This window comes from Convolutriloba macropyga, chromosome 11 (genome assembly GCF_964194025.1).
Source record: "Convolutriloba macropyga chromosome 11, txConMacr16.3, whole genome shotgun sequence".
Lineage (NCBI taxonomy): Eukaryota > Metazoa > Xenacoelomorpha > Acoela > Convolutidae > Convolutriloba > Convolutriloba macropyga.
In genome coordinates this window covers 35,111,636-35,139,434 of record NC_134478.1, presented here as the reverse complement: position 1 = coordinate 35,139,434, position 27,799 = coordinate 35,111,636, and the positions used below count along the sequence as shown (strand labels likewise).

The window sequence follows — 27,799 nt, the reverse complement described above, 5'->3', positions numbered from 1 at the left end:
TTGAATACGGAAAAACCTAACGTTTCACACAGGCCAAAATTATGATTGATTGTTGATATTCTGAACTCGGGGTGTTTCTTGTCAGCACCACCTCCCCCGACCACCTTAGAGGCGCTCTTGCCCCATGTGTGTGTATGACCTGAGGATCCTGTTGATTCGATAAGAGAGCCTCCAAGCTCGAGTCTGTGATAGTCTCGAACAGTTCGTCCCTTGTCAATTCTCTCCAACACTAGGGTTGACGGACGCGAGTTGTTATTATAGCCGTTGTGGCCTTGAGGACAACCCCGCATTGTTGGAAAGCTATCACTATCGGCTAAAAGAAAGAAAACAAAAATGCCATTGCTGTGGAAATCAAACTCAATTGAGAAGCTGACAAGTTGTCAACAATTTAAGGTCAGTGGTAAACAGCTTAAGACAAAAATATTGAACAAAGCGCAACAGGCCCGCACTAATTATCTTAAACTTTGTTTGAGAGCTATTGACAGCCGCTATATGCACGGTTGGATTTTAAAAATACGGAACAGTGCCCCTTCACATGCCAATTGTTTTTATTTGACTGAGTGAACAAACTAATGACCGTCAAAGCAATATTAATGGTTTGGAGAGCCTTATAGGAGATTGCAGTATCCATTACAGTTATATGAATATACGGGTATAATATGAACTGTAAATGGTATTCTTCCAAAAACAGTTCAAAGAAGTCAGATTATTAGATTAACAAATAGGCTTTAGTTAGGTTCGTTTGTTAGATTGTTGTTTTGTTAGGATGGTGAACTAACTGAGGTTGTCGTCTATTTCTCCATGGGTAGCCAGTGTACTGGAGATACTGCCTCCAAACTTGCGCTGTTGACTGCTGTTGCCACTACTGCTCAATGTCAGCAACTTGTTAGGCATCGCAAGGAACCTGCAACGCACCATTTCCGTAACATTACAAAAACAATTATCCAATCATAATTTTACATGGAAGACTTTTAAAGAACGGGAGCTTTTTTGTCATTTGCATGGCAAATAAAAACTCACGTCGCAGCAAAATGAAACCAAAAAATCAGGTGAAATTACGTTACTTTCCCATTTAGTTCAAAAAAAGTTATGATCCATTTATTTAACTTAATTACACCAGTATTCAGCAGTTAATTTTTTTCAGCTTACGCCAAAATGACAAACCTATTATTAAGCCAAGCTGGCTGTCAACATTTATAATCAAAATTAAAAACCGTGTAAAAACACTCGTATAAAAATGAAACACAGGAAGTCCAAAGACAGATCTAGTTACTATGCCAAACATAACCGACTAATCGTCGGAAGAATTGCTCTCGAACGACTAGAGGGAGCTCAAATCAATTGCAGCCTGCTTCAATCGGGGGCAGGGGGAGGGAGGGGAGCCTAAATGGGACTAAGAAGCTCAATAGTGGGCTTCAAACAACCACATTAAAGGTTAACATATACCACTAATAAATTTTAAAGTAAAAAATGGCACCAGTTTCGGCGCACTTTTCATTTGACTTTTAGTATTAAATTGCCGCCAAATGAGTTCAGCTGCTTGAAATTCTGGAGAGAGAATATTAGATCACGCGAAACGCAAAAAGTCAAGGGCGTAAACGCCACTCGAAAAGTCAAAATTGTCAAGCGAAAATTTTGCATAACATGGCCGGCAGATTGCCGGAATAGCTGCGAAAGAAAAGACCTGCGTGCCATATAATATAGATAGAAACAGATACAGTTCTAAATTGAAAAAAAAAACGACGCCGCTCAAAAAACTAGGCTAAAAAACATTCAGCGATGAATTAATAAAGCTCGTTAAAATTCATTCCACAGACGCCTCTTATTAGGGACCTTTACTGCACATATGAGTTCATTTGACTGACCTTAAACAAATTCAAATTAAAATTAAGTTTTAAAGTGCAAAAGTCATTTTATTGAGTGAGGTAAGTTACGTATGATCAAAATCTAATCACGCAAATAACCTAAAAACTTTCGCTAAAGCGAGTGAGAAATGACGTCACGCGCGCAAATGCCGTTAGTGAGAGGAAGAAGTCATTCAGAAAATTTGACTTTTTCAGCTTTGCTGTGTGAACAAATGTAAAACGAAAAAAGAGCGTCAGAGGACGAAACAAAAAAACCAAGAGCACCGCAATATAGCTACGCTCCGCTTACAGCTTCGCAGCTATAAAAAGACACAGGTTTACAATAATTGCTATGAACTTCGTTCAAGAGCAATTAATCATAGTGTAGGGTAAATGTACAAATTAATTGACGATGAGTTGGGGGAAATTGAGGTAATTAAATCATTAAAGTTGATGAACATTAGCTGAATTTAAAGTCTCAATGATATGCTCCAGTAACCAAGTTTGAGAACTTTGAAAATTCACGGAAAAGGGTCCTGATTTTTAACTCACAGTTTGAAAATTGAGATTATTAATAGTTGGATCCGATGAAATCGTTGCAAGATTCTCAAATCTCTTGAGAAAAAGCACTTTTTAAGCTAATGTGACATGTATTTGACGAACAAATGAAATAAAACTGTGCGCTTTTTTGGTACTGTAGAATATGAACCACTAATTTTAAGACAACTGGTGCTCTATTCGACAAAAAAATTGGGTCAAATAAATGTCTTCATTAATCCTCAAAATGTTTTCGAATAGAAAGATTTGATAGGGTAACTTTAAGTCATGAGATGTGTCATATTTTCTTCTGTAAAGAATTCATTGCCAAGTTTAACTGCTGTTTGATTAGCCATAGAAGAGAACGTTTCATTCCACTCAAAAACAGTACACTATAGACTATGAAAATGGCTCACGAATAGCCCATCTTGTATGAACTGTCAAGGAGCTCTTGATTGAAAAAAAGGCTCTTATTTCACAGATCATTTTTCACAACACATTTTTCGCTAGGTAAATTATATTTTTGTCGAGAAAAAACTCTTGCATTTAATTTCATTTTTAATTGCCAACTTTTGACCCTTAACACAGAGCATGTTTTGATTAAAAACTTGATTACTGGACTTGTCACCAAAAACAATGAAATCTCTTTTCGATTTGTTTATGGACTATATCCAAGAGAACCTTAATTTTATATTCGCTATGTCTCAAGATCTATACTGGAAGCGTAAACTAAGGTATCATCTGCGTATTGTACAACATTGCATTGATTAATGATGTCCCAGCTCGAATCATTGACCTTACAGATCCCAGGGAAGTTCCATAACTTACACCTTAGCAGAGTTCAATCCAGTCAGTCTCCCGTGTTTTTTGCACAAACATTTTGAAGTCAGTATTGAGTAAATGTCTGCATAAATTGATGAGCACTCCTTTCAAAATCAAGTAAAAGCAATTTTTGATACAGCATGTCATGTTTAATTGAGTCAAAGGCTTTAATCTAGCGGTTGAGACCAGTTCACTATTATCAATTTTGGAGCTCACTGTTTCCGTGAAAAAAAGCGTCTTGCGTTGAGAAAGCCACTACAACGAAATTCTCTCGATGATAGAATACTGTTTTCATTCAAATTTGAAAATACTTGGCGCAGAACTGGCTTTCCAAAACCTTGAAGAGCATGCTCGTTATAGATATTGGTCTATTATTTAAGTGAGAGGGGGGATGTAGGGGGTCAAACTCAAAGAGCCACCTTTCACAACATAAGTATAAGTCTCCAAAACAGTTTCTGTGAATCGCATACTTGGAGACTAGTGAGCTTTAAGGCTCTAAGAGCATTTAATGCCCGCTGGGCGGTACCTGAGGACGAAAAGTCAAATGGGTCAGACGAAAAACCGGTCAAGCGAAAAATCGCATAAAAAAGACCGACAGGACTAATATAAATGCTAAACTTTGTTTTAGAGGAATTTAAGGTGCGTCAGACGACAAAACAAAAAAAAGGAATCCCGCACTATATCTACTTTCAGCTTACAATTTTGCAGCTGTAACAAACAACTACGGCAAAACAGAAACTCTCTATTTTTAAATAGCACATTAGCGTATTAGAACTAAATTCACTGAGTGACTAAATTCATCACCACTGAGCAAACGAAAATAATCACACGATTTTAAAAATCCTAATATAGAGTAGAGTAAAAATTCACTTCATTCAGCCTGTGAGTGGTATAAGACAAGAAAGTGGCTCTGATTACTTGGCGCGTAATCAGATGATGAAACCATATAAGAGGAAGACGACGTATTAAGAAAAAAAAAATGAACTCTTGAACAGTCCTCAATTGTAACCAACAAAATTAATGACCTCACTGCCAACACTAAACAATAATATGACAAACAACATCAAGACAAATGAAGAACAAATGGAAGCAAGACTCAAAGATCACAAAATGATCGATGATTTCTATGGTTAAAAAAAAACCTTAGGTATAAAGCGAAAACACTAATTGAATTCAAAATACCAATACCGTATCTCAGTGCAGATGAAATCTGTTATTTATGAGAATGAGAAAAAAATCAACAAATCCGGCAAAGGTCAAGAAAGAGCATCAGTGCAAAAAATTGTTAGATGAAACCAAAACCACTAAAAAGATTTAATTCTGCCTCGCTATAAATTAAGTTGAGCCTGCCATTAACGATATCGACATAGACGTCGACCAACCGGCCGACACATATGCGAAAACTCTAAAAGTCTTTAGTTTGAGACCAAATAAAATTAAACAAATAAAAACAAAGCCATATAAACATTTTACTATCAACAGAAAATATTGTATATGTTAACAAATGCTTGCTTAGAAAACTAATTAAACAGGTCAGCAATGGTATTACAAAAACAAAACAACCAGTAAAAAAACTAAACTTTTATGAATATACTTTTATGAATAAAAACATAACCGACTAAGCTTTGTTGGCCAGTAATGATCGTTATATTCAGAAAGGGACTAAAATATTCAAATATTTTGAAAACAATCGCAATTTTAACAATATCTAGCTGAAACTCAAGATATTAAAATCTTTAAAACCATTGTCCCAAGAGACTATCCAGTATCCCTATTTCAAGCTTTAAATAGTTTCACTGGCTAATAAAGATCCATAAACTTGAAACATGATAAAAATTTTCCCAAAAATTCGAAAAAAAATTGAATTTTATCAAAAAAATTGTTAAAGCTGGAGAAGCTAAAATATTGGTAACCACTCCATTAACTCTAGAAACTACGCGACAGCTTGTCAACATGGCTTGGAGGAGGTCCCTATGACCTTGGTACCGGAAAAACGATAAAAAACAACAAGATTGAAAAAAATGAAAAAATTGCAAATATTTAAAAATTGCGGACATTAAAATCTTGAAAAAAATTCCATTACATTTAGAAGCTAAGCCGTAAACTATAAAAAAACCCTAGAGGAGGTTATGTGGCTCTTGAGGCTGGAGAAACCTAAAAAATGACAAAAAAAAATTCAAAAAACTTAAAACTATAAGTTTTATCAAAAAAATTGCTACTTGTGACATTAAAAAGTTGAAAAACTATTCCAGGGCATATAAATTTTCTTCAGTAACTGATTATCAAACCCCTAAGGACGTTTTCGGGCCCCTGCGTCAGGAATAACGTGAATAATGAAAAAAAAGTAGAAAAAAAATGAAAAAATTTGCATGTTTTTTCGAAATAATGCTAAAATTCGTGATGTTAAAATGTTGTAACCATTCCACTACCACTAGAAACTATGCAGTATTCTATTTTACAAAACCCTAGAAGAGGTTCCTTGACACCTAAAAATTCGACAAAGGCTTGTAAAAAATTGTCAAAATTAGTACAAAATTACGTGTTTTTTTAGCGATCGGTTGTTCGTCAGTAGACACGGGTGGGGTGGGGGGATGCTGATGCTGATGGGGAGGGATGGGGGTGGAGAGGGCAACAGTGGGGTAGGGGGCAACAGCGTGGTGGGGGAATAGTGCGGGGGGGGGCTCAACAGTGGGGGTGTCTTCAACCTCTAGGAACCGCCCTTCGCACCATAAGTATAAATCTCCAAAACATTTTGATCTGAGACAGAGCTGAAAGGCTCTAATAGCACTTAATTCCCGCTGGGCGCTGCCTGTTTATCCTGTTTTTGAGGACGAAAAGTCAAAAGCTTCAGACGAAAAAATTGCATTAAAGAAAGACCGATAGGACTAATATAATTGCTACAAACTTCGTTTGAGAGCAATTAAAAACAGCTGATAACATTATACAGGTTCTAATAGGTAAAAAAAAATCTTCATTAAGACATCAGAAGGACCGGACAATTCTTCATTGATATCAAGAAGTCAATAAACCGTGCACAAGCTTTGAAAAGTTCAATATTAATCCAGCTTTGAAAAGTTCAATATTAATCAGTGCAAAAAATTGTTAGATGAAACCAAAACCACTAAAAAGATTTAATTCTGCCTCGCTATAAATTAAGTTGAGCCTGCCATTAACGATATCGACATAGACGTCGACCAACCGGCCGACACATATGCGAAAAACTCTAAAAGTCTTTAGTTTGAGACCAAATAAAATTAAACAAATAAAAACAAAGCCATATAAACATTTTACTATCAACAGAAAATATTGTATATGTTAACAAATGCTTGCTTAGAAAACTAATTAAACAGGTCAGCAATGGTATTACAAAAACAAAACAACCAGTAAAAAAACTAAACTTTTATGAATATACTTTTATGAATAAAAACATAACCGACTAAGCTTTGTTGGCCAGTAATGATCGTTATATTCAGAAAGGGACTAAAATATTCAAATATTTTGAAAACAATCGCAATTTTAACAATATCTAGCTGAAACTCAAGATATTAAAATCTTTAAAACCATTGTCTCAAGAGACTATCCAGTATCCCTATTTCAAGCTTTAAATAGTTTCACTGGCTAATAAAGATCCATAAACTTGAAACATGATAAAAATTTTCCGAAAATTCGAAAAAAAATTGAATTTTATCAAAAAAATTGTTAAAGCTGGAGAAGCTAAAATATTGGTAACCACTCCATTAACTCTAGAAACTACGCGACAGCTTGTCAACATGGCTTGGAGGAGGTCCCTATGACCTTGGTACCGGAAAAACGATAAAAAACAACAAGATTGAAAAAAATGAAAAAATTGCAAATATTTAAAAATTGCGGACATTAAAATCTTGAAAAAAATTCCATTACATTTAGAAGCTAAGCCGTAAACTATAAAAAAACCCTAGAGGAGGTTATGTGGCTCTTGAGGCTGGAGAAACCTAAAAAATGACAAAAAAAAATTCAAAAAACTTAAAACTATAAGTTTTATCAAAAAAATTGCTACTTGTGACATTAAAAAGTTGAAAAACTATTCCAGGGCATATAAATTTTCTTCAGTAACTGATTATCAAACCCCTAAGGACGTTTTCGGGCCCCTGCGTCAGGAATAACGTGAATAATGAAAAAAAAGTAGAAAAAAAATGAAAAAATTTGCATGTTTTTTCGAAATAATGCTAAAATTCGTGATGTTAAAATGTTGTAACCATTCCACTACCACTAGAAACTATGTAGTATTCTATTTTACAAAACCCTAGAAGAGGTTCCTTGACACCTAAAAATTCGACAAAGGCTTGTAAAAAATTGTCAAAATTAGTACAAAATTACGTGTTTTTTTAGCGATCGGTTGTTCGTCAGTAGACACGGGTGGGGTGGGGGGGGGGGGATGCTGATGCTGATGGGGAGGGATGGGGGTGGAGAGGGCAACAGTGGGGTAGGGGGCAACAGCGTGGTGGGGGAATAGTGCGGGGGGGGGCTCAACAGTGGGGGTGTCTTCAACCTCTAGGAACCGCCCTTCACACCATAAGTATAAATCTCCAAAACATTTTGATCTGAGACAGAGCTGAAAGGCTCTAATAGCACTTAATTCCCGCTGGGCGCTGCCTGTTTATCCTGTTTTTGAGGACGAAAAGTCAAAAGCTTCAGACGAAAAAATTGCATTAAAGAAAGACCGATAGGACTAATATAATTGCTACAAACTTCGTTTGAGAGCAATTAAAAACATTAGCTGATAACATTATACAGGTTCTAATAGGTAAAAAAAAAATCTGCATTAAGACATCAGAAGGACCGGCCAATTCTTCATTGATATCAAGAAGTCAATAAACCGTGCACAAGCTTTGAAAAGTTCAATATTAATCCAGCCTCTATATGGGAGGATAGTAATAACACAATTGCATAGAGTAAAGAAACATAGCCGGCAGACTGCCGAAACAGACATAGTATTGACATAGCAAAGTGTATCGAATTAAAATAGTGGAATTTTCGATGCTGCAATCCATAAAAAACTGAAACGGACATTTATAATATAGAAATGTACTATTCGTTATTTTACATGACCAAATGCTTTTTTTATCTCTTTACCAAAATTTCAATACAGGCCTTCAATTAGCCGTTGTCTTTTATTGACAAAGATTATAGTAACCTGAGGTATCCTTAAAAAGCCGTTTAAAAAGCAAAAAAGTCTATTACAAAAGTTAAAACGGAATGTAGCTGGAAAATCACGTCCAAGCGTAACAAACATGGTATTGCGCACAAAATTGAGCCATGCCGATATGACAAAGAAAAAAAACAAAGAATGCGATTTGGGGATTAAAAACATTACCGACTAACGTAGCACGAAAGCGAGAGGGGAGGTTTGAACCACTCAAAAACTCTCATTACAATGATCTTCTCGGTAGCTTTGGTAATTTGTACGATTAAGACTTAAGAGATTGCACAAAAGTTCTCAAAATACTCAGCGACTTAATACCCTCCGTGATCTTGCGTGAAACAGTCATCTTAAAAATTCTTTTAAAAAAGCCGGCAGATTGCCGGCTAAAGAGTTAAGATAGACAGATCGACCACCACTCCTTTAATAGATCACGGGACTTGGGTTAGATTCGTACCGTCATTTTTATGAGACACATGCGCTCTATAAGGAAAAAGACTTAATAGAGCTCTTTCAAACTTAATATTCGAAATCAAAAACTAATAGACTAATACTCAATAATTATGGCATATACGGTTGGCACTACTTAGATGCAAACCATTGAACTTTAATTAGTAAATGTTCATAAAAGTTAAAGTTCCATTAGTGAGTTCAGAAGTAATTTTTGGTGAGGTAACTCACACAATTGACCTAAAAGCAGAAATGACGTCACGCACACAAATTCAACTTCGAAGCAGTAGAAATCACGGTAATTGAAAATGTCAAGTCAAGAAGTCAGTTCGAGAATCATCGAGGGAGACGACGAATAAAACGATGTCCCCAATAATAGCCGCTATCACTTCGCGGCTATTAACTGGTAGATTACCGAAAAAGCCGCGACAGACGCTTGAGGCCTTCCATGAAGTGAAACAAAAGCAATAAGATACAGATTAACCACAAGTCCTTAAATAGACCACTGGACTTTTTGGTTAGATTTGGACTGTCACTTTTATGAGACACATACACTCTCTAAGGAAAAGCCCTAATGGAGTTTTCGAAATTAATATTCAAAAACATAACCGACTAACGTCGAGCGAATTGATCTCAACCGACCGGCTAGCAGTTGGCTGCTTCAGTAGCTAGCCAAGGTTAAGTGAGGCTAACACTTGCTGAATTGAAGGGGCGTGAGGTGACGGTGGGTGGTTGAGGAATAATTTCTAAGAACCGCCCTTCACACCATACGTACAAGTCTCCAAAACAGTTTCTGTGGATCGCATACTCGGAGACTATTGAGCTGAAATGCTCTAAGAGAACTTAATTCCCACTGGGCGCTACCCCTTTAACCCATTTCTGAGGACGAAAAGTCAAATGGTTCAGACAGAAAATCGGTCAAGCGAAAAACTGCATAAAAAGACAAACAGGATTAATCTATTTGCTATGAACCGCCTTTGAGAGCAAATAACAATGATATAAACATTTCTGCTAAAATGAGGATGATTGATGACGACCTCACGCCGCATACCATCAGCTGAAGTTTGGCATCAACAAAAAGAGTTAAGGAAAGAGAGAAAGTGGGAGAAAAAACGTGAACCAGACGGATAAGGAAAGAAACCCCAACTGACAGAGAGAGAGAGAGAGAGAGAGAGAGAGAGAGCTAGGAGTATTTTCCATGCTGGGATTCGACCCTGCAACTTTCAGTTTTCTAAGCTTGTTAGTATATAAATCAAAGAAAAATTTGATTAGTACAACTTTTAAAGAAAAATTTCCAGATTTCGCAGTGAAAAAAATGTTCAACCAAAATTTTTGGTCTCTGGAGTTCTGTTGAGTTTCTCATCTGCAAGACTTGAAATTTTCAATGGCCAGTAATGATCGTTAAACTCAGAAAAGGACAAAAATATTCAAAAATTTTGAAGTGAAAAAAAGTTCAAAAAAATTTTTGGACTCTGGAGTTCTGTCAAGTAGCTCATCTGCAAGACTTAAAAGTATAGTTGGTCAGTAATGAGTTTTAAACTCAGAAAAGGACAAACATTGAAAAATTTTGAACAATTGCAAATTTGAACAAAATCTTGCTTAAGTTCAAGATATTGATATCTTCAAACCAAATTCATTGTCTTAAGAGACTATCCAGTATCACTATTTCAAGCCTTAATCAGTTTTACTGGCTCGTAAAGATCCATAAACTTGGAACATAATTTTCCGAAAACTTTAATTAAAATTTATCAAAAATTGCTAAAACTAGAGTTATTAAAACATTGAAAACTATTTATCAATATTGATGAAACGAATAAGACCACTAAACCACTAAAAAGATTTAATTCTGCCTCGCTATAACTTAAGTTGAACCTGCCATAAACGATATCGACATAGACGTCGACCAACCGGTCGACGCATATGCGCAAAACTCTAAAAGTCTTTAGTTTGAGACCAAATAAAATTCAACAAATAAAAACAAAGCCATATAAACATTTTACTATCAACAGAAATTATTGTACATGTTAACAAATGCTTGCTTAGAAAACTAATTACAAAGGTCAGCAATGGTATTACAAAAACAATACAACCGGTAAAGACGAAACAGAACTTTTATGAATACACTTTTATGAATAAAAACATAACCGACTAAGCTTTGTTGGCCAGTAATGATCGTAAAACAATCGCAAATTTTAACAAAATCTTGCTAAAATTCAAGATATTAAAATCTTCAAAACCATTGTCTCAAGAGACTATCTAATACCCTTATTTCAAACCTTAAATAATTTCACTGGCTTGTAAAGATCCATAACCTGAAAAAAAAAACAAATTCAAAAAAACTTAAAAATTTGAAAACATTTTGCAAAAATTGCTTGAATTCAAGTTATTAAAATCCATTAAGACATTCCATTACATCAGGAAACTATGCAGTAACCTATTATTAAACTCTAGAGAAGGTTCCTTGGATCTTGAGGCTGGAGAAACCTAAGAAAACAAATTATTTTGAAAAATTTAAAAAATTAAAACTTTTCACAAAAAATTTCTGAAATTTGTGATACAAAGTTGAAAAATATAATATGGCCAGAAAAGTGTCCCGTAATCTATCATCAAACCCTTAAGGAGGTTTTCTCTCCGCTGACGCTGTAAAAACTGAATGACAATAAATTGAAAAAGAAAATTGCAAATTTTGTCAAAAAAATTCGTGATGTTAAAATCTTGAAAAACATTCTGTTTTATCTAGAAACTAAGCAGTGGCGTATAATTAAACTGTAGAGGAGGTTAAATAACCTGAAAGAATTGTGAACATTTAAATTTGGGTTTTTTTTTTCGTTTGAAGTACCAAAACAAATAGCTCTTAAAATGGTCATAAAAATTACATGCCTTGCAAAAGACCTCTATCAACTTTAACCAGCCTCAATTTTAGACTCGTCCAGCACAAAATTCGAAAAATGACAATACCACAAAAAATATCAACATTTTGGGCTCAGAAAATTTTTAAACTTCAACGACGGCCTTCACAGTAGCTTCACCACTCTAAGGAATTCAAGGACTAGTACACGAGGCTTCGGGCCTCTGATGAAACTTAATGTCCGCTGGGCACTGCCTGTTTATCCCGTTTTTAAGGACGAAAAGTCAAAAGGGTCATACGAATAATCGGTCAAGCGAAAAATTGCATAAAGAAAAGACCAACAGGACTAGTATAATAGCTACCAATTTCTTTGAGAGCAATTATTCAAAAACTCACGACATTAATACTCAAAAATGGCATATATCTTTGACACTATTTAGATGCACACTATTGACCTTGAACTAGTAAATGTTCCAAAAATTCAAAGTTTACACAGCGAGTTCAGAAGTAATTTTTTTGAGTGAGGTAAGTAAGGCAACTGATATAAAAACAGTACAAGTAAAGTCACGCACACATATTTTAACTGCAAAGCAGTAGAAGTCACTGAAATTGAAAAACTCAATACGAAGAAGTTTGCTCGCATGAATCATTGATGGAGACAGCGAATTAAAAAAAATGTCCAACACGATGTCCAAAATAATAGCCGCTATCACTTCGGGGCTATTAAAAAGAAACATAGCCGGCAAACTGCCGGAAAACAGCCACCGTTGACAGGCTTGACGCACATCGGGATTGGAACAGAAAAAAAGAGAAAAATTGACCGAATTTTGTTTTTTTTTTCCAGTGTCAAACAGTGTTCTAATTTGCCGTGAAGATTCAGTTGCATTCTAAAACTATTTCTTTGAATTGTAAAAGTAAGAAGAGCGCCTAAATAAAAGCCGTTGAGACACTGACGGCGGCTATTAAAAAGCAAAACATTTTGGACTTTCAAAAAAAACAGTCATGTCCAACTAGTAACACGTACAAGGTTTCAATATTGGCTAAAAACGCTGTAATCATAGCAAATTTACTAACAATTGTATCAAAAGCATCCTAAAAATAGTGATTTCAAAATATCACCTATCGAGAACTTTTACGGAAACAACACAACGATTGTGTAATTATTTAAAGATTTGTACGACTAGAGACAAGTAAAGTGAAATATCAAGCAAAGTAAAAACAAAGCATATTTTTTCGACATCCGATTCCCTCATATTCTACTCAATCTTTTACAAAGTAGAGCAAGAAAAGGAAACTATCGAAAAAAAACCCAATAAGTTTAAGATTTAGAACCAAAGATTAGGTATAGCAATGAAATGAATTCCTGTTACAGGAGCAAAAATAAAACAGGAGACTAAATAAAAAATAAAATCAAAATTTTACCTGCAAAAACTTCTGAGCTCAGTTTGACTAACAGTTTTCAAGAAGAAAATCCTAAACCATGAATTTAGCAAGGAAGTGAGAAGGACAAAATCATCAAAGGCGGAAACAAAAAAAAGTAGACAGCAGATTGCCGGAAAAGAGCCGCCGTTGTCGAGGTAGGTGCACATCGGGATTGAAACAGAAAAAGAAAAGATACATTGACCGAATTGATTTGTTTTTTTTTCAGTGTCAGAAAGTGTTCTAATTTAGCGTGCAGTTTCAGTAGGATTCTGAAACTTTACTTAGTTCAGCTTCTAAGCTCAAAGTTTATCAGCTGAATACCAATATCAGCCAGCAAACACTACTTTGATAACCTGATTTTTAATGACTTAATGACAAGGTTTCATCGGTTTATCTCGTCTTTTGATTTTGATCTTTTGACTTAGACAGTATTCACCACATTGCGTAATTGAATACGTGAAAGGAAATAAAATCCATTCAGTTGAGTGAAGTCAGTCAGAAGTCAAACATGCAAATCGTGACTTATGTAATACGAAAAACGTGATCAAAAGGTAAAGCGAATTAAAAAACATAGCAGGACAAGTCCTGACGTACAATTCAAAGAATTTTCATTGACTAAAAAAACTAGACCTAAAACGGACTATGAATGGATTGGAAAAACCATTTAGAAAAAAAACCGATCCAAAAAATCGAAAAAACAGTAAAAATCAAAGTGAAATTGCCGCATGTGAACAAAAAACCACTAGCGAGAAAGCGAAATTTTGTTCAAACGCCGTTTTCTCACTCTACTTTAAATTTAGAGCGAAAAAATTTCACGCCGCAAAACCACTCGCTTTTTCGCTCCATTTCCTGTTTCGGCGTGACCAAAATCACTCCTCCAATTTGACTTCATAAATCATGAAAATGTGTAAACAGATCTTTAAAAAAAACATAGCAGGACAAGTCCTGACGTACAATTCAAAGAATTTTCATTGACTAAACAGAAAAACTAGACCTAGCATGGACTAAGAGTGAATTGAGAAAACCATTTTTAAAAAAAACAGATAAAAAAAAAGAAAAAAAAACAAAAATCAATATCAAAATGCCGCATGTGAACAAAAAAACTAGCGAGAAATGAAAATTTAATTCAAACAAAAAACTAGGCCTATAATGAGCTGTGAAAGTATTGGGAAAACCATTTACAAAAAAATCCAATCCAAAAAATCGAAAAAACAGTAAAAATCAGAGTGAAATTGCCGCACGTGAACAAAAAACCACTAGCGAGAAAGCGAATTTTTGTTCAGACACCGTTTTCTCACTCTAGTTTAAATTTAGAGCGAAAAAATTTCACGCCGCAAAACCACTCGCTTTTTTGCGCCACTTCCTGTTTCGGCGTGACCAAAATCACTACTCCAATTTGACTTCAAAAATCATGAAAATGTGTGAACAGATCTTAAAAAAAACATAACCGGAAGAATTCCGGAAGCGACTCGAAGCATCAAAAGTTCACAGAAAACCCTAATTGCAGCTGAAACCATAACCTTTTATAATAAATCATTAACTCATTACCTCCTCAGGTCTGATCTCACAATTGGTGAAATTTAACCCACTGTCACCACGAGAGACAAAATGCAACAAAATTTAATATTAGTGAAAACGTTTGGTAACGTTAAAAAAGTCCAAAATATTGAGGATGGTCAAATTACGGACTGGCTGAAAAAGCTGACAGTGCTATCAATTGTCCTCAAATAATTCATGATTCTTTTATCAAAAACATCGCGAAAGTAAACGGCAGAAAACAATCTTAGAAACCAGGCTAAATTTTTCAAAAAAAGAATGGTCAAATTTAAAAATCAAAAAGCCACCACAATTAGATTTCTAGTCACTGCAATTAAGACAAAAACAACATATACTTCTTCCTTTATGTATATATTCTAGACAACATGATTTCTTACTGAATCAAAAATTAAACTAATCATAGAAAAGACAAGCAAAAGAATAATAATCAAAGGCCAAAAATCGTTTTAAAGCAATACCAAGGCCCAAAGAAAAATGCAATAAATAGTAATAAGTGGAAAAATTGGAAAAGGTTTTTTAGCAAACTCTCAGTACTGCCTTAAGTTGAAGCTGAAATGATTCAAAATTTAACAACTGAAAAAATCAATATAACGGATATAAATGAAGGTGCTAGGACAAAGCCAGAATGATAAAAACAAGAATGTGATGAATATGGACACAATGTAAGGAAAACCGTAACAAAAAGACTTATTCTTGATTTTTGAAAGTTAGAAAAGTTGTTTGTTACAAAAAATCAAAAAAAGCGAATACATTTCATTGCTCAGCATTCGAGATGTTGAAAAGACAACGAGACAAAGATCCATCCCCTGAACAAAACACAAAAAAAAGAAAAAGCAGAATTCAAACAAACAAAATATTAAAACCTTTTGCAGAAAAAAATGTTCAATAAATTTTTGAGACTGCATTTATGAAAAAAAAGTAACTGTTTTTCAAAAACTTAAAGCCAAAAAAATGAATGCCAAAAACAGATTTTTATTGAAATCTCCCATGTTGCACAAAGAGACTATTTCTAGTAATTAAATTCAAATTACAAAAAAAAACCAGAAAAATTGGGAAAAAACTACACAAATCGGATTAGCATATGTACATTTTTACAAACACAAAATTACATCCAGGTAGAAAGAGGCGTGGAGTATATGAATTGTCAAAGGAAAGTTGCTACGCTAACTGATTTTTGACAAAAACACAGCTGAAAGATCCAAAATTGAAGAAATTGCTAGACAAAAAAAGTCAAAAACTAACTAAAAAATCAAGAAATATGTGCCAACTTCAAACGCATTTTCAGGCTCTCCAAAACACTGTGGTATTAATTTCCGAGGTTTACAATTCAATACAGCATCGAATAAAAATCATTACTACAAAAAACCAAATTAAAAGCAAAAAAACTGGGCCACTTAGACGAAAAAACGGCTAAAAACGGATATCTATATGTGCCATTCAGTCAAAAACTACATTTCAAAGTCAAAAAGTCATTCAATAAACGCAGCGCATAATCAAAAAACTTCTCTCGCTCAGAAAAAATTAGTTCACAAGGCAATTTCACTCACTTTCGCTTTTAGGTCAATACATCGCCTGAACGAATACTACTTCCGTTAAAAAAAAACCTTAAGAACATAGCCGGAAGAAATCCGGAAGCGACTCGAAGCGTCAGAAATTCACAAACAAAACCGTAATTGCAACGGAAGCCACTACCTTTTGTATTAAACCGTTAACTCACTACCTCTCCAGGTCTGCTCTAAAAATTGGTGAAACTTAAACCACTGTCAACAAGAGAAACAAAATGCAGCAAAATTTTATATTATTGAAAACGTTTGGTAACGTTAAAAAATCAAAGATATTTAAGGTGGTCAAAAACCTGATAGTCTGAAAAAGCTGACAAGGTTATCAATAGCCCTCAAATAATTCATGATTCTAACCTGAAAAAAATTGCGAAAGCAAACGGCAGATAATAATCTTAGAAACTAAGTTGATTCTTTAGAAAATGGAAAGCTCAAATTTAGGAATCAGAAAACACCTATAATTACACTTCTAATCACTGCGATTCAGACAAAAAAACAACACACACCTGTTTTCTTGTACATAAGCTAGAAAACATGATTTCATACTAAATCAAAAATAAAATTGATCTTAGAAAAGACATAAGCAGCAGAATATTCTAAGGCAAAAAATCGTTTTCATTATTACCGATGCCGGAAGAAAACTGTAGCACTTAGTCATAAGTGGCAGTTTTGGAAAAAGCGTGCTATCAAACTTTCAGTACTGCCTTATGTTGAATGAAACTAATTGCAAACCAAAGAAATGACGAAAATCTAACAAAAAGCTGAAATCATTCATTTTTTACAACTCAAAAAATCAATATACCGAAAATAAATGCAGGTGCCAGGACATAACTAGAATGATACTCACTAGAATGTAAATATGGGCACAATGTAAGGAACACCGTAACATAAAGACATTCTTGATTTTTGAAAGTTAAAAATCAATTTTAAAAATTCAAGAAAAACGAATACATTTCAATGTTCAGCATTCGAGACATAGAAAAGATAACTAGTCATCCGATACAAAGATCTATCCTCCTGAAGAGAACAAAAATAGGAAAAAGCAGAATTCATAAATACGAAACATTGAAACATTTTGCAAAAAAATGGTCAAAGAACTTTTAAGTTAAGACTGCATTTATGAAAATCTTTTAACTGTTTTTTTCAAAAATTAACGCCGAAAAAGGACTGATTTTTTATTGAAACGAAATTAAAGTCCCTCACGTTGCACAAAAAAACTATTTCCAGCAATTACAACTGAAAGACAAACGAAAAACTGACGAAAATCGGAAAAAAACTACCAAAATCGGATTAGCATATGTACAATTTTATGAAACAAAATTATATCGAGGTAGAAAGAGGCGTTGAGTATAGCAATTATCAAAGAGCAGTTGCCATATTAACTGATTTTTGACAAAAAGACGGTTAAAAGATCTAAAAATGAAAAAATTAATATAAAAAGCCAAAAATTCACTAAAAAATCAAGAATTATGTGCCAATTTTCAACTTGAAACGCATTTTCAGGCTCTGCAAAACACAGTGGTATCCATTTCCGAGGTTGACATTTTAATATAGTATCGAATAAAAATTATTTCCAGAAGAAACCAAATTAAAAGCAAAAAAATTGGGCCACTTAGACGAAAAAACGGCTAAAAGTGGTCATCTATATGTGCAATTCAGTCAAAAACTACTTTTCAAAGTCAAAAAGTCATTCACTAAACGCAGTGCATGATCAAAAAACTTCTCTCGCTTAGCGAAAATCTGTTCACCAAGACAGCTTTTCTCACTTGCGCTTTTAGGTCAAAATGCCGCGTGAACAAATCTACTTCCTGTAAAAAAAAAACCGAGAGAAAACCAATACTCCTCTTCCAGTCGTAAAAACCAAAACTCCTCTTCGAGTCGTAGAAAAAAGACAGCGCCCCTATACAATTCAAATTCTTTGAATTGTAAAAAAGACAGCGCCCCAATACAATTCAAATTCTTTGAATTGTAAAAAGGGAGAGCGCCTAAATAATAGCCGTTGAGAGGCTGACGGCGGTTATTACAAATAGAAGACCAAAATCTAAAACAAATGTATCACGCCAGAAATTAACCAGTACTGGTTTACAGCCTATTTATGATTTTTGAAGCTACATTACTCAAATTTTCTTGCCGATTGAACACTTCAATAGTAACAATAGTTTTATAAACGAATCAATAAATTTCATCAGAATTCCAAAATTTAACCAAAAATTTTATAGTTCACCTACAAGTTAGATTCAGTAAAAATCGAATGAGGTCATGGAGCTGAGTGAGTTTGTGGTAAAAGCTAGCTTGCAGCCAAAATTCCCATAAACATCCTAAAAAAGTGTGAAGTTAAAAACTAACATATCGAAAGAGTTTCTTGGGGTCAACGAATGTGTAAAGATTTGTACATTTTGAGATTAGCAAAGTGAGAATTAGTCAGCGACATAACACCCTCCGTGAACTGCCTGTTTATCCCCATTTTTAAGGACAAATTTAAATGTTTAGACGAGACGACAAATATCAGAAGTCGGTAGTGCCGAAATTGCATTAAAACCAACAGGACTAATGTAATTCCTACGTACTTTATTGAGAGCAATTAAGGAGAACAGCCACTAGTACCACAATATGGTCTCCATCAGCTTGCACTTTCGCAGCTAAAAGAGTGAACGACTGACACTGAACAAATTGCTCTCGAATGACAGACACGGCAGATGTTAAACCTAGATAATTATGGGTGCGAAAAATTCCAATAAAAGAGGGGCCTCCGGCGTAATATACCGAATCATTAACCAATCGGCTACCAGGTCCCAGTGATAACTTATGTTACAATTGATTTTGTTTAGGAACAATACTTAATTACTGGAAAAGATCAATTTAAGTGACCCAAAAATCCAGCACGAAAAAGTCACTCAAAAAGTAAAATCAAAAGAATAATAGAAAATAGTCGAGCCAAAATTTTGCATTAATAAAGAGACACTTATTTAATATAATTGCTCCAAACTTCGTTCGAGAGCAATTGATAATAATATAGACTCCACGGTTTTAGCCCATTTCCACTTCGACTTTGACTGCATTTATTTTAGAATAGCAACTCGCTCTAGTCATTCTACATTTATACACGTGCCTGGCGCGATGGCATTATTTACCGTGAAAATGATTGTATACTTCATGCAGTTGAAATAGTTAGGTAAGTAAAAGTCACAGGCTAAAAAGTTAAAAGAGATCGTTGCCAACATATCGAGTTCAAAAAATTCAAAATCTTAAAAGATACAGAAAACACCTCTGATTAACAGGCAAAAGAGCAGTAGAACACAAAGTATACAAGGAACAAAACTTCTCGACTGAAGACGATCATTGATGGACTAAAAAAGCGTAATTGTTCCGTCGTCTTCAAAGAAAAGGCTACAAAATTATTATAATATTTTCTTAAGTGATGACATATACACAGCTTTGAATAACAAACAAATGCTGGAGTACATAACAATTCTGAAGGCAATTGATAAATTGACAACGATTTTCTCAAATAAAAATCGCTTGAAAAGTAAATATCACAATCTTGTTTCTTTGGTCACTCACTTACCAGAGCTCAAGTCCCGTACTGAAAACATTACTAGAAAATTAGCTTCAGATACTCAATACAAAATCATAGTAACGAAGTTACCCTACGTGCAGCATATCCAAAAATTCAATTAAAAAATAACCCAACCTATCCATAATTTCTTGCATCAGAGAAAAGCGTCTCTGCTAACTCGCCTCCTCATCACTTCACATAAAGACAGTTGGGGTGCATTGAAGTTGGTCTATTCATTGAAGGCTGAGATGTCATATTTTGATTACGAATCTGTATGTAATTGCTGCCTCTATTAGCTGCTCTCCAATAACCTTCATTTAGAGTGACACATTCACTTGACGTTATTTCTTCGAATTAAAGTAAAGAAAAGCCAAATTCAGAATGAGGAAGTCATTTTTGAGAGAGGTAAATCATTTGTGACCAAAAATTTAATCACGCGGAAAGACCCAAAAAACTCGCTCCACTAAGAGCAAAAAATAACGTAAAGCACGCACTTCAATTGAAATTGCATGAACGAATGAACAAAAAGCCGATTTGAAGTGGTTGTGACGTCATATACTCGTAACAAAAATCTTGACGAAATTTTAAAAAATAGCAGAACAGGTCCTGACGTACAATTCAAAGAATTTTCATTGACTAAACAAAAAGTAGACTTAGAACTGACTATGAGTGAATTGGAAAAACTAATTCTAAAAAAAATCAGTTAAAAAACAAAATCGATGTCAAAATGCCGCATGTAAACGAAAAACCAATAGCGAGAAACAGAAATTTCGCTCAAACCAAAAACTAGGCCTGGAATGAACAATAGATAGATTGCAAAAACCGTTTAGATAAAACCCCATCCAAAAAATTGAACTTTAAAAATCAAAGTGAATCTGCCGCATGTGAACAAAAAACCACTAGTAAGAACACAAATTTTTGTTCAAACACCGTTTTCTCACCATTCTTAGTGAGAAGTTAGCCAAAAAAAAAATTCGCCACAAAACAACTCACTTTTTAGCTCCACTTCCTGTTTTGGCGTGAACAAAATCACTACTCTAATTTGACTTCAAAAATCATGAAAATGTGAGAACAGATCTGAAAAAAAGAGCACCCCAATACAATTCAAATTCCTTGAGTTGTAAAAAAAAACCAAGAGAAGGCCAACAATAGCCCAGCTATCGCTGTGCGGCTATTTAAAAATGAACAATCTCTTTCGATAGAAAACATACCCTTCAGATTTCTGGAGAAAAGCCGCCATTCATTCCGCTAACTCCAATTGATATTGAAACAAGAACAGAAATTAAAATGCGTGCCAAAAATGTAGTAAGGCATACTTGTTTTGTAATGATAGGAATTACGTATTAGTATCGACATAAATAAATAGTAGACCTAGTACACAAGACAAAATATAACAAAGCTTGAAACAAGCAACTGAGTGCCAGAACAACAAAAACGAGCCAAATAAAAAACAAGCTGCCACAAAAACTTCCTAAAACTTTTTTCGAAAACAGGAAGTTAAAAACCGTTAGATGAATAGAAACGATTCAATCAATTGTAGTACGGCTAACCAGAGAACTAATTGGACATGTCATTAGTGAGAAAACGTGACAAAACACAAAGATCTGCAGAAACAATAACGATCCAACAATCATTAATAGTTTACGAAAACAAACAGCGTCTAGGTCTTAAAAACAATTAGTTGCCATTGAGGGGTTTAAACAAGTGCAACTATAAAAAACTAGAACTAAAAACTTATCATTACAGAAGGGTTAACTGCAGAAAATTGGCCGCCTTTGACGCGCTTATTGCACGTTGGGATTGAAACAAAAACAGAGATATAAATTGTCCAATTTTTTTTCACTTTTTACAAAAATTTTTGTGAAAACTTAAAAATCATAAAAACAAAGATACCATTTAAATAAAACGGACTACGAGTCAATTAGGAAAACCATTTCTTAAAAATTCAGATAAAAACTTAAAACGGCAACTAAATATAAACAAAATCAAAAGTTCAAATGAAAATTCTGAGCTGTTTGACAAACAATTTTCAAGAAGGAAATCCTAAACTATAAATTTAGCCAAAAAGTGACGCGGACAAAATTATCAAGGGCGGAAATAAAAAAAACATAGCCGGCAGATTGCCGGAAAATAGCTGCCACTGACGCGCTTGATGCACATCGAAATAAATTGACCGAAATTTTCCTGTTTTTTTTTCATTGTCAAAAAGTGTTCTAATTTGGCGTGCAGTTTCAGTTGAATTCTAAGACATTACTTAATTCAGCTTCTTAAGTGAGAGCTGATCAGCTTAATAACAATATCAGCTAGCAAACACTACTTTGATAACCCGATTCTGAATGACTCAATGACAAGGCTTCATCGGTTTATCGCTCCTCTTTTGATTTTGCTCTATTGACTTTTACTGAATTAACCACATTGCGTAACTGAATGCGTGAAACAATTTAAAATCCATTCAGTTCAAACAGTGAGTGAAGTAAGTCAGAAGTCAAACGCAAAAATCGTGACTTATGTAAAACGAAAGACGTGATCAAAAGGTAATAGCCGTTGAGAGGCTGATGGCTGCTATTTATTACCCCAATTTCGGCGCACTTTTCATTTGAATTTTAGTAGGAAACTGTCTCCACTTCAGTTCAGCTGCCGGCGTTTGAGATTGAAAGATATTAACATCAGCGAAAACGGAAAAGTCAAGGGTGCAAAAGTCACTCGAAAAATCAAAACGGTCAAGCGGAAATTTTGCATGAAAAAGACGAACACGTTTACAGTAATTGCTTTAAACTTCGCTTGAGAGCAATCAATATTCACTATAAATTTCTTTTAGATTAGATTTCTTTCAATTAGATAGCAACTAAAAGACCAATCATAACCCAAAATACTATACCGGTCATAATTTGGCGCGCATGAAATTTTGTAGAATGGTAAAGTGCCATTAATTTTTGTGTTATGCCAACAGTGCTCGCCAAACGAAAAATATGAACAACGATTGGTAGTGCGCAATTTTAGTAATGAAGAGTGTTTTACGCATGGAAAAGCTTGCATAATCAGTATAGTTGTTATTTGATCAATTTACTGGCTTATCTACAAACCTATATCTGGATGATCGAAGTGTGCTGTAAAAGTGGCAAAAGCATCGATTAGAATATTAATTAGGCAGTGAGTTAAAGGCCAGCAACAAACAACAAAGGTAATTATTTTTACCATACCTATGGCTATTGTCCAAAACTTACCCACTAACATCGGGCGAATTGTTCTCTAACGACTGGGTAGGGAGGCTAGCTTTCGCTAAATTGAAGGGTCGTGGGGGGGGGGGGGGGGGGGTGGTGATGCGGTAATATATATATATGTGTGTGTGGGGGGGGGGGGGAGGGGAGGGGAGAGCCCGTTACACCATGAATGTGTCTCCAAAAGTTTCGGTGAACCAAATACATAGAGTCCAGTAAGCCGAAAGGCTCTAAGAGAAATTAATGCGCTTCGGGCGTTACCTGTTATTCCGTTTTTCAGGACGAAAAGTCATAAGATTCAGAATACAAATCGATCAAGCGAAAAGGACCAAGCGAAACATAGGAAGTCCACAGAACTAATATAATTGCTGCAAACTTCGTTGGAGAGCAATTAATCATGCTTATTATTATCTGGCTTTCTCAATGCAACGAGAGCCTTGTGCTGAACGAAAACTTTTGGCAGTTTAGAATGTAACAAAAAGCCAAGGCTTGCGCGTCTAAAAATTAAGTTGAACTGAGCAGGAAATAAGAGACAAGCTCATAAGCAATGCAATTAGTTAGAAAAATGTTTGCTCCTGTATCTGACCTTGTATTCGTCCTAGGTACAATAGAAAATTGGACCTCACTACAGTAATATCATTTTCAAGTGTAAATCATCCGGTTTGCGACCGAATTAATACCACACAAATTTGGAGATCGATTTAATTCAAACGGGATCTTTACCGTGAGGGTTTAGTTCAGATTCGTTGATAGTTCATAATTTCTCATAGTGGACTTACTTAGCAGTTTTGCTCTTGTGTTTGCTGGTCATGACAAACTCCCGACCATCGTGGTACCCGTGGTCTCTCCCACTCACATTGCTCATGCCCCCTGCACACTCGAAGATGTAGGGGGGCATGAATGCATAAGAGTAATTATCATTGCACCTTCTCAGTTCCTTCACCTTGTCCACAAATGCCTCCGCTCTCTTGTCACTCACGTGAGCTGCCACGTCCGCGTCAAACACAACTCGAATTACCTGTAACGGTCAAAGGACTTCTACAACTTTTCTTTTCTTTTCTGCATTATTTTAATGGACCATTTCAAAGGTAAGTTCCATTTCAATGGACCATTTCAAGCAAACCAACCAATTAAAACTGAATTGAGCTTAAACATCTTACATTGAGTCATTCAACCGACATAAATTCAGTATTTCCTTCATTTAATTGCAGCACAAAACAACATAGCCGACAAATTGCAGGAGGAAAGCGGATGTTGACCCCTAAAAAAATAAAAACTGAAGCCTATGTACTAAATATCACAGCGTTTCTACTTTGTTTAAAAAAGTGTACCCGAATAATAGCCGTTTGATTAATTAACGACGGCTTTCAATAACAAACCTGAAAATTTGTGAAGACGAACTGCCAGACTTTTCTGTGAAAGGTGACCTCTTTGGAAGCATTTGCTGAAGATTCGCCTCTGATTTTTTCCTCCGCCCTCTCCATTTTGAGCAACATTGAGAGTGGGAAGCTTTTGTGGATGAGTTGGTCACACGTGAGCACATGTCTGGGGTGCGCAATTACAATGAGGCGGTAGTTAGTCAGGTAGATATTGCCATTGGCCGGCAGATAGGGTAGATCTGCATTCAGAGGGTTCATCAACGTCTTCGTGTCTGCCAGCAACCGAATAGGCACACCTGTAAAAACAACGCTGAGTTAACTTTGGTTATTTATAAACTTCGGCTTCTAACGGCAAGGTTTACATCCAAGGCCATTACAATTTGGGTACCCAATACACCCGAAACAAAAGCAATAAGCCTCTTTGAATATTGAACCGAAGTCCGCAGTGTCTCATTATCTCCAAAAATATTTGCCAAAATTATTTTTATATATTTTGCAAACTGCATACTTTAAAATTCCTTTTCTGTAGACAAGTACATATCGCCAAACCAGAAATTTAACTAGTAACCCCTCCCCCATAAAACAGTAAAATTTTAGTCAACGTTTCACCACTCTTATTTTCTCTCCATATACCTTCTTCGCCACTCAATTCCGGGCTGGTAGCAGAGACGTATAACTCCTTAGGAAGGAGGACCGGTCTAAACTTCTGGGGGTAGAAAGCAGCATCGTCACCCTCTTTAGCTGCCGTGTAAATCTCAGAGAGAATCTGCGCCTGTTGCTCCATTATGTCTAGAAAATATAGAACAAATATTTAACCGATTGTTAAAGAATGTATCAATAGTCAAGCAAAGCTTCCATATTGCAATATTTATAAATAGGCGACAGAATTGCGACAAACTTCGTTTCAGAGCAAATAAAAAATTTCAGGTAGAAAAACGTAATGAAGGAAAACGCAAGAAATTCATCGTGATTATCGAGAAAAACATCAACGTATTTTTTTTCTAAATATACAACAGTTAATTGAATACTAACCGTATAATAGCTTTAAAACAAAATCAGCCTTTCCATTTTTCAGCTGAAATTCATTTACTACCAGAAGGTCAATGAAAAACATAGCCGGAAAATTTCCGCAAAACAGACGCCGTTGACATACATCAGGATTGAAACAGAAAAAAATGCATATTTTTTCTGGTAATAAAAAGTGTTCTAATTTGTTGTGTGGTTTAAGTTAAATTCTAAATTACACGTAATTCAATTTTTTAACTGAAGGTTATTATGCTTTATACTAATGCCAGCGAGCAATCACTGTAATGAACTTTGATAATCTAATGCACTGATTAGATGATTTTATCCGTTTATTCATCTCTTTTGATTTTTCTCTTTTTGATATTGACAGTATTCACGACACTGGGTAACTTAATGAGTGAAAAAATTAAAACTCATTCAATTGAAACAGTGAGTGAGGCGTCAAACGTGAAAGTCGTGACTCATGTAAAAGGAGAGACGTGATCAAAAGGTAAAGCGAATTTAAAAATTATAGCAGGGCAAGTCCTGGTATATAACTCAAAGAATGGAATCAATCGAAGAAAACACTATTAGCCTCCTTAAAAGAAGAGTCAGTAACAGCAAAAATATTATTTACCACGACATCCATGAAAAAATAGAGCAAGCATGCTACAAAAACCTAAAATAAAAACTTATTTTATTTCTCTATTTAGGAAGATAAGGTTATCAAAGTTATAAGAACCAACAACTTAAAAAACCTATAAAAATTGGATCTCAAAGAGGAAACTTCAACTTTATATTAAGAACAACGCACATGGCATATGGTAAAACACATTGCACATCTGTCTTTGTACACAAGTGGCATGCATCAAGGCCACTGCACTCAAACATTAAAAGTTCATCTGTTGCACTATCCATTGGAATAGATCAGATACCAACTTGAATGAAAACCATTCAGAGACCACTAAACAAATGCAGGCAATAAACAAAACTGTGGTCAAAATGTAAGAACTCATTTTTGGTAAACAAATTGTCAAGATCGAGAAAACCTTACGTTATAAAAACTTAATTTCAAATATGAATCATCAGAGAACTAATGAGACCTGTCATTAGTGGCACTACAAGAGAGAACACCGAAAACAACCAAAACATGCTAGATCCCGAAAATCAAATATATTTTGAAAATAAGGTTTTACTAGGTTGTTAGATTGAAAAAAACAGAAGCAAAACTTCAACCATAGATTAAAAATAAGATTAAAAAATTGAAGCAAAGATGACTCATTACAGAGTCTAAAGTCCTGTCATCAGGGGACTAAGTGACAGAAGAACACAAAAACTACAAAACTGGCTAATTCCAGAAAATCACTTAATCTTTTAAACCAAGTACTGTGAAAACCGTTAGATATGTGCATCAAAACGAATAAATAAACTTAAATGATTCATTAGAGCCTCAAGACCAGTGATTAGTGGGACTAAGGGACAGAATAACAAACCCGTGATAGAACAGCGGTCAATAGAGGTCACAGTAATTTTTAACTGCTACTTTTTCTACTTTATGTATTGTCAACTTCCTTAAAACCGTGAAACTTCAGCAAACTATTTAAAATATACCTCATTAGTTAGTCATTGATACCTATCATTAATGAAACTAAATATCAACAAAAGAACTACAAAAACAGTCGAAATCCAGAAACTCAATACAAAACATACCCGACAGATTGCCGGAAAATAGCCGCCGTTGATTCCAATAAGCATGATTGGGATTGAACGAATAGAAGATATTGAAAAAGATTTTTGTACAAAAGAATTTTTTAAGTCCGATTTATTTTGATGGCATTTCGTAGTTGAACATACTTCTGTTTCCTAGAGAGAGGCTACAGGGGCTACTGTCAATACCAATAAGCATAAGAGATGGTAACTAAGACTTATAGGAACGACGTTCAAATAGCGGGCATCTAAAATTGGGCTTTATGGGTTTATCCCGTTTCTATTTCTGACTTCAATTTTTTATACTGACTCTGCTCATTCTGAATTGCTTTGCTGAGCAACTGATGTTCAAATTCACTTTTAGCAGAATGAGAGAAGAGAGAAACTAGCCTAGAGAAGTCAAAAAGATTTCACGCAAAATGTCGAAAAAGCGGCAAAATGGTAAAGCGAAAAAAAGTTCGACGAAGTAAAAAAAAATAGGAGCGCTATAATAGCCGGCTGAGAAGATGAGGGCGGCTATTAAAAATAAGCTAAATTGTTCAAAGATGGCTGAAAAACAATAAGTTGCCTTTGGAGGTGTTTGAATAAGATCAACCTGACACTAATACACATTTCAGCTTTTGAAAGTATTCCTGCAGAAAATGAAGAGAAAACAACAAAAACAGTTTGAAGGTTTATGAAAAAACGGAAGCCTTAAAAAATCATCGCTCTTCTTT

The 27,799-nt window shown here is 34.9% G+C and overlaps 1 protein-coding gene across 16 annotated transcripts in view; it reads right to left on the bottom strand.

Annotated features, from left to right (window-relative positions):
• Positions 1–27,799, bottom strand: part of LOC142349375 (myotubularin-related protein 13-like) — a 235,257-nt gene that overhangs the window by 119,904 nt on the left and 87,554 nt on the right. For 14 of the 16 annotated variants that reach the window (XM_075400867.1, XM_075400878.1, XM_075400874.1 and 11 more), the window contains 6 exons: positions 25,005–25,160; positions 24,372–24,667; positions 23,772–24,010; positions 22,858–22,881; positions 780–904; positions 22–313 (listed from right to left, as the gene is read on the bottom strand). In XM_075400867.1, the coding sequence (XP_075256982.1) occupies positions 22–313; positions 780–904; positions 22,858–22,881; positions 23,772–24,010; positions 24,372–24,667; positions 25,005–25,160 (1,132 nt within the window). Of the gene's footprint in view, positions 1–21; positions 314–779; positions 905–19,783; positions 19,802–22,857; positions 22,882–23,771; positions 24,011–24,371; positions 24,668–25,004; positions 25,161–27,799 lie in introns of all 16 variants that reach the window. The other 2 variants (XM_075400870.1, XM_075400876.1) reach the window with 2 other exon arrangements.